Here is a 13,548-nt window from a genome sequence, read left to right on the forward strand (position 1 = left end):
CCTAGGCGCACTCTGTTGCACCCCGGGTGCATTCTTAAAATTTTATGACAAGCGTAATTTTGCGAACTTGGCACGGACACACCCGAAATTCGATTTGCGTGTGGTTTGGATTGTTGAAAAACTTGTCCAATTTGCTTTCGAACCGAAGTACTTTCGATATTCGTACATCAAATGAAATGACCGTTTTACCTTAGTGGGTCACAAAAAATTATTTTGGTAAAAGGCTCGTATCTCCCACATTTTAAATCAGACCAACACCAATTGTATATTGATGAATAGAATTTCCAAAGTACTAAAATATGATGAAAACGAACAACGAAATTAGTGAAGTTTTATTTATGAAAATTTTGATGAAAGCAGGCCGGTTCGAAATCTACTACAGCACCGATGAGGTTTTGATCAAAAATGATTTGTACATCAAAAGAAATTACCAAGAAAGTCTGGGATACTCTAAAACATCTAATGTGGATATGGGCACGGGCTAGTGTACGGGGAGAATGGTCCTTCGAAAATTAGTCGAGTTGCATGTAAATTGGTCTAGAACTATGAAAAATACATCTATTTGTGATATGGATTAATTATTTCAAAAAAAAAGGAAGACTCGAATAATGGTAAATAATTAAGAATGTCTATCATTCAGCAAGTTTAGGGACATTCTCCCACCGACTAAACTACACAGCGTTGGTGGCATCACGGAAAGGGGTTGGTAGGAGTGTACGTAACCTTGTGTGTTTTTCATTACTTTTGGAGTCTGTTTTATCATGGCTCTTACCGAGTACCAACCTCGCTTTGCCCCTCTCCAATTTCTACAATAGCTACAGCAAGCAAAACCATAAAAGCACGATTCCCCGGTATTCCACCGGTCTCACTTTCCCCTTGGCATGCTAGGTAAAAAAAAAATTTACCATGAAAGTATCCAGAAAAATGCCATCAATGGTTGACTTTCACTTTGATGATTGGATCCGGCCTACACATCAAAGTCAATCTCAACCACTAGTTACTCTTTTTGGGGTACTTTCCAGATATATTTTCTTTGTTCCTAGCATTAATGTTTAAAAAAAAATACAATAGGTTGTCAATTGGAACGAGCGGCTGCTTCAATAGCTATTCCATTCTTTACTATTTTCACACGACATCAAAAACTCATGCCTCTCTCTCCAATCGTCTCTCTCAATACCATGAATGCCGATTCTTTACGTCCGATACGATAAAAGGAAGCACAAAGTGCAACAACGTCTCAGTAACATGTAAGTGCAAGAGAGTGATTTACTCGGATTCATTAAAAGTCTAGCTAGCAAATAGAGTTTAAAAATACCACTTTCAAACTATAAATTGTTTGAGAAACCTATTCTAGTGAAGTTGGTTGTCTCACCCTCCCTTCACAGTGGAGGCAGAGGTTCGAGTTCCACGGGAGGCGAATTTAGGGTTCGATTGTATACCCAAAGAAACGATGCTTCATGCTTCATATAGAACGACATTTTTATTACAGAATTTGATACAAAAATGATGTGATTTTCATTAGAGTCTTTCTAATTTCAAGTAAAAAGCACTATCATAAGTCACGGTAAGTTGGGTTCATTGGCATGATAGAGGTTTCTCATATAAATACCCATGACTGATTATATGTGTTGCCTGGGAGCGGCTGGAGAGATTAGTCCGATTTATCGGAACACTCTTCATTGCAAAAATAGAAGATTATATCTGTAATATGTTCTGTAACATATACTGACTCGCTAACTTCCTCTGCATTGATCTGGTTTTTGGTGTTTGGTGCAGGAATTCGATGGGATATTCGGGCCGGGGTGGCAGTGTATTGTAGGGACAGATTTCGGCTCGTTCGTGACTCACTGTTACGGATGTTTCATTCACTTCTGCATTGGAAACCTTGCTATTTTGCTCTTTAGGGGCTCAGCAGGCCCAGAGGCTGAGGCTACCCAATTTTCTACCTTGGAGGCTGTGAAAGCATGAACTTTGTGTCCATTTTCCTTCTGTTGGTTTTCTGCTCTAGACTTGGAAATTAATGAGAAAATCTCTTCAGTGACAACACCCCGCTTGGTTCACCATTTTGAGAGTAACTTTTACTCTCGACACAGTTTTCAATAAATTTCTTTCTCTATCTCTCTCCACTTATTACCACTCAACTTTCAAAAATAACTTTCTAAAATCTCAACCAAACAAAGTGATTTGTCTGGTTGGTTGGTTCGTGGATTTGCTCCCCACACAATTAATTAAAGTTCGATTCTTGGAGTCAGGCTGCAAAAAAATAATTTCTTTTGATAGCCTGCCTTTGATCAAAGCGGGAATGAGATTAGTAAAGTGCACGTAAAAGGGCCCAGACTAAACTGTTGAACCCAAAAAAACAACGAGAGACCAGGGTTTATTTCGATATATTTCTAGAGGAATGAAAACCACACATGTGGACCAACCGGCCGCGAATCCTAGGGGGAATCGAATTCACAGATGAATTGATTTGCCTTTGGAAGATTTATAGTGATTTACGGTGCAGCGGCGGAGACAAGGGATAATCATCACGGTCATGGTCTCAAATTTTAAATGGGTCCCCATTCCCCAAACCATTTTAAGACCTTGGCTAGACCATTTTGCCCTTTATGAAACAGCGTTCGTTTTACCGCGGATACGAAGAGCAAGTGAAATCTTCTAAGAGTAAGTCGATTAGATACTATTAGGAGCAAGCCCCAAAAGCTAATAATATAGAATTACTTGTTTTCTATCTGAATTATATACAATCACTCACTGAGTGGTTATTTGATTGGATCGAGTGCAAGTCTTATTGTTTAGCCTAACTTCTATTTTTCCTAAGGGCGGGCAAATGGTCCGGAATGGTAATTAAACCCTGTCCATACCATTGACCCGTAATTTTCCATTTTCCTTTCCTTTTCCTGAACTGACTTGGACTTGGAGTCTCGTCAGTGAGTGGGGGATATATCATATAGTATATATATACGCTAGCTCATAGGGAAGGGGAAATTGTTTAATCATCAATCCCTTGAACCTCTTTATCCATGCATCAACCTTCTGTCGTCCTCGTTTTGATTTGCTTCTTGTGATTATCAGATCTAGACTGATGGGGAATTGGGCAGAACTGTTAGAAGATCTACTCGTCGGCATTGCTAAGCAGATACCTGCCTTGGAAGATTTCGTAGCTTTTGGAGGAGTTTGCAGGTCGTGGCGACTGGTTGCGATTAAGCATAACTTCAAAGGGTCTCAACAAACTCCATGGCTCATGCTCTCCGAACAAGAAGGAGAAGAGAACACGAGCGAGCGTCGAATCGTGAGTCTCACAAAGGGTGGCATGGTTCGCAAATTGGCGCTACCAGGAGCAAGGGGAAAACGGTGTTTCGAGTCCCTGGGCTGGTTCATAACCGTGTCTGAACACGGGGAGATGGAGCTACTGCATCCTTTTTCTCAGGCTCAAATTCCTCTTCCCCATATCAATACTTTCAAGTATTACGTCAAAAACGGCAGCATGGAGGATAATTTTATTTTTATCCGGAAAGCAGTCTTATCTTATAGTCCTGATGATGCATTAGGAAACAAAGACCATGTAGTCATGGTTATATACGGAGGTCGTGGATGGTTGGGTTTTTGGAGGCCCGGATATAAGGCTTGGACCACCATTGAAACCCGGTTAGCAGCATTCTATGATATAGTTTATTACAATGGCAGATTTTACGGGGCCGATGCTGCAGGCAGCATTTTTGCTTGTGACGTTGGGGGGCCTAATGAAACCGTGGCACGGTTTGTTGGAAAAATACCTCACAAATTCCTTATTGACAAGCGACCGTACATAGTCGCATCAGAAGCGGGTTTATTGATGGTCGTTCGAGATGGTTGCCTTGCAGGCTATGGCGACGACCCTGACTTTGATTGTGATAATATGGATGAGTCTAGGATTGATTACGGGGCCAAAGAATTTACGTTGTTCGCGGTGGATCTAAACAATGGAGGATGGACGGAGAAAAAGAGCTTAGGTGACAAAGCCTTGTTCTTGGGTGACAATGCATCTATCTCCGTGCAAGCCTCGGAATTCCTGAGAATAAAAGCTAATTGTATCTATTACACCGACGATTGTTGGGAAGCATACAAATCTTTCAAACCAGGCGGAGGCAAGGACATGGGTATTTACAATTTGGAAGATGGAAGCCGGATGCCTTACTATGGAAGGGAGTCTTTTAGTTCTATTTGTCCGCCTATCTGGGTCAACCCGTCTTTCTGATGTGCTAGTGTTCTGCAGGCGGGCTGTTACCTCTTGGTTATCCTGTTTTCGAATATTTGATTTCTAGTGCTTTGTGTACTTTTTGTTAGTTAGAAGGGAAAAAAAATCATCAACATTCATCAACGTTGTCTGCGCTCTATCTTCTTGTTCTCCATCATCAGCCAAAGTTAAACACAGGATTTTTGTTTAGACTTCTTGGATAAAGAACTACTTCTTCGATAAAGACCTTTAATCATAATAAAAAGTTCTACAAACCTTATCTTACCGCCACATGACACACTGACACTATTAGATCTCTTCTTAATAAAAAGGACCATTTTGCTGAAGTAAATTGCTTTTTCCCCCTCCTAACACCCCCGACCCCACCCCCTCCCGAAGATACTCCCGTCAGCCTGCGGCCCGAAATACCCCAACCCCATTTTTTCTCAACCACGTGACACACTGATCCCACTATTAGATCTCTTCTCAATAAAAGGACCATTTTGCTGAAGTAAATTGCTTTTTTCCCCCTCTCCTGACACCCCATCCCTTCCGAAAATACCCCGCCAGCCTGCGCCCCCGAAATACCCCAACCCCATTTTTTCTTATTTCTCCAATATTTATTTAATAATTTGTATATCTTTTTTTTTCTTTTATTTATTTACTATTATTTAAATGCTCCGATTTTCAATCCGGTTGAATTGGTGCAAAGATCTTTCTTTTTTTTTTAATCATTTTATCCTAAATGGGCAAAATGAATTTTTTGCTCCAAGGCGTTTAGGGTGATTGTTGAAAGGCCTTAGAGCCAAAAATTCATTACAACCATTTAAGATGTAATAATAAGAAAAATAAGATCTTCGCACCAGTTCAAACGGATTGAAAATTGGAACACTTATTTTTTTGCACCATTTATATATTAAAAAATATAGTTTAAAAATTAAGTTTTTCAATTTTCAATATATTTGAACTAGTGTAAAGATTTTATTTTTCTGATCATTTTATCTTAAATAGTCATAATGGATTTTTGTCTCTAAGGCCTTTCAATGGGCACCCTAATTAAGAGAGCCCTGAAACTAAATAAAGAGTCTTGGGGTGCTCGTTAAAAAGACTTAGAGCCGAAAATTCATTACGACCATTTATGATAAAATGATAAAAAAATAAGTTCTTCGCACCGGTTCAACGAGACTGAAAATTGGAAAAAAGTACCCAAGCTCGTTCTCCAACATCACATCCAACATTTGTTTTTAACCCAAGCCCATTCTCCATATGCGTATTCGTTTAGTTATTGGAAAAAAGTAGGTACCTTTTTCATATTGTCCCTTAAAGTAGATTCATTTTTATGGAAAGTGAAGGTAAAAGTTAATGTGGAAGATGTAATGATGATGTATCTTTAATAAGTTGAAATTAAGAAACTGGACACTTAAAATTGGACGGAGTGAGTATTATTAAGGAAAATAACCATTATTTGTTTTGAATCATCTCTGCATTGACTCAGGTGAGAGATTTTTTTGCAAACATTTGGACAGATGACTCGTGCATCTAGTCATCGTGTCTTCACTTTCGTATTCAAACGACCGTTTTATTTCACGCTCGTTCATTTTTTGCGTACTGTATTTTCTTCTCCCATAAATCACTTTATCCACCTTCAGATGGTTTGATGAGTATTTGCGCATTCGTGATTTTATTAATTTACTCAATTTGGTATCTATGGATTTTCTCAACAAGCTAATTACATCTGAATCGTCATGTTAATATGCATTCTCATTGTTTCTCTCTTCCATTGGTCAGATGGCCATTCTTCAACCAGTCATGGATTGCATCAGAATTGAGCTTGAAATTAGGTTGAGGACAACGGATTCTTTCCATCTTTGATGCTTATGGATCAGTTTTCCCGCCTTTATTTGTCATTATGTTTTAGGCGAAGTGTCTTTTTATTTGTTCTTGTTTTTAGATGGGGCAGAGTCTTGTTTTAAGTTTAATGACATGTTGGATGCAATTGTCCCATGTCATTTTCCTTGTTTGATGAGGTTACTGGACCTTTTCTGGTTGAGTTTTTGACAGACTTTTTTTTCCCAGGTCCAAAATCATTTTAATTTTTCACTTCAAGTCGTATTTGAATCTTGGATTGTAGGCCAAAAAAGGATAAAGAAGCAAGTTTTTATTTGTTTAGGTTATTTTTTTAAAAAAATTCCCAAAAAACAAAAATCTCCTCGACAACAATTTGTCATTGGGGCATCCTCACCTCACACAAACACATGTAAAGCGCTGCAGGAGGGGCTGAATAAATTAGTTCGGTTAATCAGGACACTCTTCACTAAAAAAAATGGTAAATTTCACTCACATCCTTTTAAGGTTTGCCTTCACAAAAGATACCCCTTCACTAACATCCTTTAAGGCCTTAAGGGAGGACACAATTTTGAAATTTTCCCTAGCTAATAAGTATTCTGAAAAATGAAGGTAAACCTAAAGAAAATACTACTACTATAAACTACAAAGCCCAAATCTCACCTTAATTCATTTAACACCCTTGAGAGAGTAAGATTTTCTTGAGCCGCAAGTGATTTTTTTCTCTTCGTTCAGATACGAAAATCCTCGAGTCGTACAAGGAAGTGTAGTTAGGGTTTGTGTGTTTGGTTTTGCCAGACGGGTTCTTTTTGGGCCTGTTTGTTTTTGTTCGGGTTGATATGTATATTTGGGTTTCGGCCTGTGCTTGCTTGTTTATTTTTAGGGCTCCCGTGTTAGACCTCAGGCGGTTGCCTCGACTCATTTGGTGTTTTTTTCCAACTTTTGGTTAGAATCCCCTTTCTCCTCTCCCTGTTTAAAATAAAAAAAAATAATTGCCTATCAAAAAAAACTTTGGAAAGTATCCATTTGCGGAAGTCTTTCCATATTGTAATAAAACAGGGGACTCCTCTAGGGCTAATGAATCCTTATTGATATCATGATCAATAACTTGAACCCTACTCTGTTTTGATCTTTTTGCACGTTCTATATCCTAGCTAGGGTTCATGCACTGAAAGTAAGTTCTACCCCATCAACTACGAGAAGAAGAAAAAACTCCCAGATCAGTACTCTCTGTCTCTCATGGCAAAGAGGGGAGTGAACAAAAAGAGTCGTTCTGGTCTACCACCACCACCGCGGAAAAGAAGGGCTATTGCTGCCGCCGCAACCACCACCATCTCAGAACTTCCAGATGATGTAATTTTCGACATTCTATTAAGAATCAAGTCCATCATTAGATTCAACCGAGTATGCAGGAGGTGGCGCAGACTGATTCTCCAACCCCGCTTCGCCAAATCGCATAGCTCGAGGTGGTCTCTTCCTCTCAGTCTTATCTTCTACCGTCCCTCTGACGGCCCCACCAACCCTGCTCAATTCAGCATTCTCGAGCTAGAAGACGACGACGACGACCTTGCTCCTTTAGGCCGCCAAAACGCCACCGTGACATTCAGATCTGAGATTTACGTCCCCCTCAATGGCTATAAAGGACGAGTAATGGGAGCATGCAATGGGTTGGTTTGTTTGCGTGTTGATAACGATGTTGTGGTGTGTAACCCAATTGTTCAAGGACGACGACCTTTTGTCCTTCCAAAACCGCCAAAACTGGCAAATAGTTGGTCAAGTTTCGGGTTTGGGTATAGTCCATTGAGTGATGAATACAAGGTCTTGAGATGTAATGAAACGCAAAGAGAATATGTTAATGATATTATTATATCGTTTGAGGTCTGCACCCTTGGGAGGGATGATACATGGCGGAGCATCGGAGGAGGAGGGCACAACGGAATACGATTCCCTCGCAGTTCTATGTCCCCTGGTATTGATTTTGTTTTTGTGAATGGTGCACTTTATTGGCTAGGGCGGGACATGGCTTCAAGATTGTTATGCTATTTTGATGTGGAGAATGAGGAATTGGGAAGTACTCTCTACTTGCCTAGTCAAATCGATGGTATCGTGCATCTTGAAGTTTTGGGGGAATTTTTATACCTTTTCGATGTCCATCGGGAAAGTCATGTAAATGTGTGGGTGATGAGAGAGCACAAACGTACGGGGGCTAGGACATGGAAACAGGTTTGTAAGCTACCATATCCTTGTGGGATAGCTGGACCAATCCAACCGATAAAAGTTTTCAAAGATGGAACCATATTGATGATTCTCAATAAACTTATTGCTGATCAAGAAAAATACGGCAAAGTTCTTGCATCTCAGAATCCTCAAACAGGATTAATTAAGTATCACGAAGCTCTATTTTTGCCCGAATCAATTGCTCATGCACCGAGCTTCCTCTGCCCGCCATGGTTGCTATGAAGGGTAAAAACTTCACGTCAATTGTGAGATCATACTAGCTCTTATTGTACGTATGTATACCAGATCATGTGATTGTTTGGGCCAAGTCTTTTTTTATTTTTTTAAGGTAGTTTCATGGTCTTCTTATGGGATTTCGATTGCTTGCATGTTCGTTTTTACATAGGTGCACTTTAAAAAGGTTAATGATAAAGCCGTGAGTACTTTTTATGATGCGACAAAAACTATTTTGACTTGACATTTTTATCCTCAGCAGACAAAAATAACTATCTTCCCATAGAAATAGAGTTTGAAAATCAATTCCTTTAACGGCTAGGTTATATTTGAATGCTCAGGCTTGGTTTGGAATATACAGAAAATCTATTTTTTATTTTAATTATAATTTTGTTGGGGGTTTGCTTTTGAAATATCTAGGCCTAGTTTGAAATGTTCAACATTTCAGAATTATTATGAGACGTTATGAAGCACCAACACTCCTTACTGCTTGCCCTATTCGCATTGGGCACCTTGTGGAGGCGTGGACACACAATTAATGCGTCGGGTACACGTGGGACAGGCGCTCGCCATGTGGCATATGCATAAAATTATTAATTACGTATTAGTCTCAACAAAGACGTGAATGAAAACATGACAGGGACGATTCATATTATTGTATTGAAATGCTTTCGGGGTATTATGTACCCTAAAAATAGGAGGAAAAAACGAATAAGTTAATTTTGACCAAATAAAATTAACCATATTTGTTTTGGTTGTTTCAGGATGGAATGTTCATATGAATAACAACTACTATATACATATATGCATGTGTACATGCATGCATACATATGTTTTGCCTTGTACTCCCGTGTCCGTTTCATCTTTCATTTTGAATTGCTGTGTTCGTATATGTCCTTCTAAACTGAAAAGTGATCTTTGGTTTATGAGTAGTTCCTTCATTCCTGATTTTTTTTTCTTAATCTGGTGTCCATAACTCCATGTCTTTTCCCAACAAGTACAGCATATTATTACAACTGTTTCTAATTTCTTCAATTGTTCAGATCATGTCTATTCTTCAACAAATCATGGTCGGGTCGCATCAGAATTGAGGTTGAAATTAGGTTGAGGACGAGGGACTACTCTTTCCATCTTCGCTGCTAATTATGGATCAGTTATTGTGCCTACTTTTAATCACTATGATTTAAGCCAAGTGCCATTGTTTATGTTTTTGGTTTATTGTTTTTAGATGGGGAAGTGTTTTTCTTTCTTTAAATTCTCTGTTAACCGCCAAAACCTTCAATTTACTTTCTATAAGCCCTACAATAGCAGTTTGCACTTCTTTTTGAACGGCAATTTTTTATTATTAATCTTTGAGAGGGTACAAAGACCAAGAGGAGCAAGAAGAAGGAAACAAGTGCTCAGTCCAAGACCAATAGCAGTTTGCACTTCTCTCCCTCAATCCTCCAGCCATTAAGAAACTAAAACTATATGCTTAACACATTTATGTTCTTTCCAAAGAGAAGGAAAGTCCCAATCATTGTGCTTTGCGAAGACACCTAGACGAAAACCCATTGATTCCATGTCCAAGTAAATTTGCCACAGGTTGTATTTGCCACAGGTTGTTACATGGGGTTGAACAAAAATAAAAAAATAAACAGCAAATTTACCGGATTCTAACTTGCTAATGTGCTTGAAACAGCCAAATGCAGTCTTGGTTGGTTGAACATTTCAAGAAGTCCCTGCTCCACTATACCCAAAATGCACTCTCTTTCTGACTTATCGTTGAAATGGATCTGTTTATTCGTTCTTCCTCCCAAAAAGTTGCTGAGGCCTCAGGCTCTGCACATCTGTACCATTGGAGTGTAAATATAAAAAAGCACATCTATACCATTGGAATGTAGGTAAACAAGTCAAGACAGATAAATTTGCCTGGCTATTTCTATGTTTTCTTTTTGGCTGCATCACTCGTCAAAAACTAGAAATAGGTCAACGGTTTATAATCAGCCAAAAGTGCCAAAGTGAGTGATGTCTATATCTAGGTCATGCCAGGTGAGCTCTTAATGAATGTTTCCCCAGGTAAAGGAGTGGCTTCTTACATGCACAAAGGTTGGGTTTAAACTACAGCAGCAGGTTTGGAAGGAATTAGGCAAAATTATCTACTAGAACAAAGGGCAAAATACTATATTAACAATGTTTGTGCATGCCGGTGGTGGGTACATACACGTGAACAATTCTGTGTATGATAAGGTACAGACACGAGAGTCCCCATTGGTTTCTTATTCCTTGATCTTTTTGTTGATAAGCCATTGATTTCTCAATTGTCTTACTACTGATCCACTGATCTGTTTCATACTCCGTGACCAGAAAGCATGAGGTCGAGAAGCTTTCTGGCCAAGCATGTAAGAAACCAAGAACCCAAGTGCTTCCTGTGGCAAAAAGAAGTATGAATGCCAATAGACACAGTATAAACCAATAATTTGGCATCATGTAACCTACCAATCAACTTTCCCATATCATCTCATAATGCAATTGTTTCCCATTCCATCTAAAGCTTAAGATCCATCCTAAATTGTTCTTTTACCGACTCATTTGCTTAACTATTTGCATTCGGATCATGAACCATGTCCAGACAATAGCGTGAGTTTGGGAAGAAGTCATTCACTAACATAACTCAACTTTGACTTCACTAACATAACTCAACTAAGAATCATGTTTACCGACTCATTTGCTTAACTATTTGCATTCGGATCATGAACCATGTCCAGACAATAGCGTGAGTTTGGGAAGAAGTCATTCACTAACATAACTCAACTAAGAATCATGTAGTCTCATAGAAGTGTAAAAATGGCCTAAGAAAGAGATGCTTATCATGCATAGCTGATGCATACCGAAAGGAGGAGCATAGAACAACATATCTCTTTGGAAAAATAGAGAAATGAAGATCCCAAACCAAGAAGCTGGAAAGTGTGATGAGCACAATTCATTTCTATCACAAAACCATGCCGAGGTATATTCACCTACCACATAAAGTGTCAAGTCTAGGGCTTATGAGAAGCACCACATCCCTACAGAGAACAGGTCATACTTCAAGTATATAGGGGCAGAGACAATGAAGAAATAAATTATAAGGAAGTAGATGAACCAAACCATTTGTGAAAAACATGAAATCAAGGAAATTAATAAGGCCTAAACTTGCCATGGTGCAAATTGCAGACTGATGAAACACTTACAAAAGCATCATATAACATGATTTAAATTCAAGTAACAAACAGCTATCTTGGTCTGGAAATGTGTACCTTTAGGTTTTCTCCTCTTGCGATATCCCTGAGTGAAACCAAGCTAGGAACATGAGCAGTTCCACGGAACATGGATGCTATCCCATATATGAGAACATCCTCATAGTGTTCCAACACAGGATCATAAACCAAAAGAGAATCCTCATTAACTAACATCAAGATCAATCCACTCTCCAAAACCATAATCGGCTCATAATAGTCGTAGATTTTAGTTTCATTAATCATATAAACAATGTAAAAGTCCTTGCTCCACGACTGCTTCACTCCATAATCCTTCATCAACCATATATCAACATGATCACCGTCTGAAAAATCACATATAGAGAGGCAACCTTGTAGCACTCCAAGGCCCATATATTCCTTCTGACTCTCACAAAACCCCGAAGGTCCAGGAACTGCTCGAAATTGCTCACTTGTAAAGTCAAAACAATTAATTAAGTCTGGATTACGATAGTGGAAAGCAAACCAATGAAGAGATCCACTAACGAATGTATCAAACGAGTAATCAAACCTAGGTTTCACTCCATAAGGGTCGTTTCCTATGTTTCTCCAAAACCCTTCACCCAATGTATATATCTCCACCTCATGATAGTCTCCAATGCGGAAGGACCGAACTACCTTGTATTGATCAGTCACAGGGCTAAAACCAAAAGCACAGCTGGAAACAGTTTTGCCGCTAGAGCATTTTGGAAGGGTAATGTACTCCCCCAAAATTGGATTGCAAACATAAATGGGGTCATCGGTTGCGGGCTCAGACAAACATAGAAACCCATTACAGGAATTTACAATGTTAAAAGCAATTTTGGGGAGGTTGATTTTGGGGACTAGTTTGATCCTATACTCGCCAGGGCGAGCATAGGTCGCGATCCGGAGATCGACCAAGTTGAGTTTCCTTGACTGGTAGCGTTCGGTGATGGGTTTGACCAAGAGGCATACCTGTGATCTAGAGAGATGGAGTTTGGCGAAACGAGGGTCGGAGATGAGAGAGAGCCAGCCCTTACAAACACGGCGGCAATTGAAAAGGGTCTTGATTGGGAGTCGTGAAAGGATGTCGAAGACGACGTGGGTCGGGAGATCTGGTACTGTATCGATCATTTGAGGATCTTCTTCTGTTTCATCTTCTTCTTGGGTTTCGTCTGTATCGTTTTCTTGGTTGATTATCTGGGTCTCGGCTCTCCTTTTTCTGCCACCGGGATACATCGCATTTCTGTGTAGACAAATAGGGTTGAGACTTGCGCGGGCGAGAGAGAGAGAGAGAGAGAGAGAAGTGCAAACCGCTATTGTGGAATTTATCGAAATGAAATTGAAGGTTTTGGCGGTTCTTTTGGAAGGGAAGTGTGCGGAAATTCGTGCCCAAACTCTAGTTTATGTCAAAAAATACAGAAAAATATTTTAAAAATTTAAAAATTAGTATTTTACATGATCCTGTAAAAAATTAGACTCAACTATACGTATAGTTTTCTAAATTAGTTGTTTTGCAGTTTCGTACCTACAAATTTAGATATATATATATATATCCACTAATATTCATTATAGCTGATATTTTACATAGCTCCATAAAATATTATAGTATTAAAATTATGAATATTTATTTGTATTGTATTTTTGTGGGGGCTCGGAATGGGCTCCAATGGGCATACAGTGGCCAAAGGTGTGGTGACTTTATACTTTTTGAAACGAGAGCTGCTATCCACACAAATAAAAGTGTACAGATTGTGCACAAATTTTTTGTAAGGCTTATTACGGGTTTCACACAAA

General features: G+C 39.1%; 3 protein-coding genes across 6 annotated transcripts; 2 read left to right on the forward strand and 1 right to left on the reverse strand.

The window, feature by feature from the left end:
* Positions 1-3,085: 3,085 nt before the first annotated feature.
* On the forward strand, positions 3,086-4,237 carry LOC131323591 (putative F-box protein At5g55150). Its single transcript, XM_058355444.1, has one exon. The coding sequence runs from the start codon at positions 3,086-3,088 to the stop codon at positions 4,235-4,237; it is 1,152 nt and encodes a 383-aa protein (XP_058211427.1).
* A 2,770-nt stretch (positions 4,238-7,007) lies between these two features.
* On the forward strand, positions 7,008-9,812 carry LOC131322907 (putative F-box protein At3g52320). Of its 3 annotated transcripts, none has more exons than XR_009199004.1 (2): positions 7,008-8,571; positions 9,556-9,812. XR_009199004.1 is itself a non-coding variant. In XM_058354483.1 (2 exons), the coding sequence occupies exon 1, from the start codon at positions 7,301-7,303 to the stop codon at positions 8,519-8,521; it is 1,221 nt and encodes a 406-aa protein (XP_058210466.1). In that variant the 5' UTR covers positions 7,008-7,300; the 3' UTR covers positions 8,522-8,567; positions 9,556-9,812. The 3 variants fall into 3 exon arrangements, 2 of the variants coding, with proteins under 2 accessions (XP_058210466.1, XP_058210465.1); XM_058354483.1 differs by having other exon boundaries at positions 7,008-8,567; XM_058354482.1 differs by having other exon boundaries at positions 7,008-8,524.
* Positions 9,813-10,088: 276 nt separating this feature from the next.
* On the reverse strand, positions 10,089-13,110 carry LOC131322905 (F-box protein At3g07870-like). 2 transcript variants are annotated; one of them, XM_058354481.1, is made up of 2 exons: positions 11,791-13,107; positions 10,089-10,341 (listed from the first exon to the last, which is right to left on the reverse strand). In XM_058354481.1, the coding sequence occupies exons 1-2, from the start codon at positions 12,988-12,990 to the stop codon at positions 10,327-10,329; spliced, it is 1,215 nt and encodes a 404-aa protein (XP_058210464.1). In that variant the 5' UTR covers positions 12,991-13,107; the 3' UTR covers positions 10,089-10,326. The 2 variants fall into 2 exon arrangements, with proteins under 2 accessions (XP_058210464.1, XP_058210463.1); XM_058354480.1 differs by lacking the exon at positions 10,089-10,341 and adding an exon at positions 10,740-10,920 and having other exon boundaries at positions 11,791-13,110.
* Positions 13,111-13,548: the final 438 nt, after the last annotated feature.

The sequence above is a fragment of the Rhododendron vialii genome, chromosome 4a (assembly GCF_030253575.1).
Source record: "Rhododendron vialii isolate Sample 1 chromosome 4a, ASM3025357v1".
NCBI lineage: Eukaryota > Viridiplantae > Streptophyta > Magnoliopsida > Ericales > Ericaceae > Rhododendron > Rhododendron vialii.

Bases quoted from the DNA above. Each gene is read 5' to 3' on its own strand.
- LOC131323591 (XM_058355444.1), top strand. From the start codon at position 3,086: ATGGGGAATTGGGCAGAACTGTTAGAAGATCTACTCGTCGGCATTGCT.
- LOC131322907 (XM_058354483.1), top strand. From the start codon at position 7,301: ATGGCAAAGAGGGGAGTGAACAAAAAGAGTCGTTCTGGTCTACCACCA.
- LOC131322905 (XM_058354480.1), bottom strand. From the start codon at position 12,990: ATGTATCCCGGTGGCAGAAAAAGGAGAGCCGAGACCCAGATAATCAAC. The intron at 10,921-11,790 runs GTACACATTTCC...TTTTTGCCACAG, and splicing joins CAAGAGGAGAAAACCTAAAG to GAAGCACTTGGGTTCTTGGT.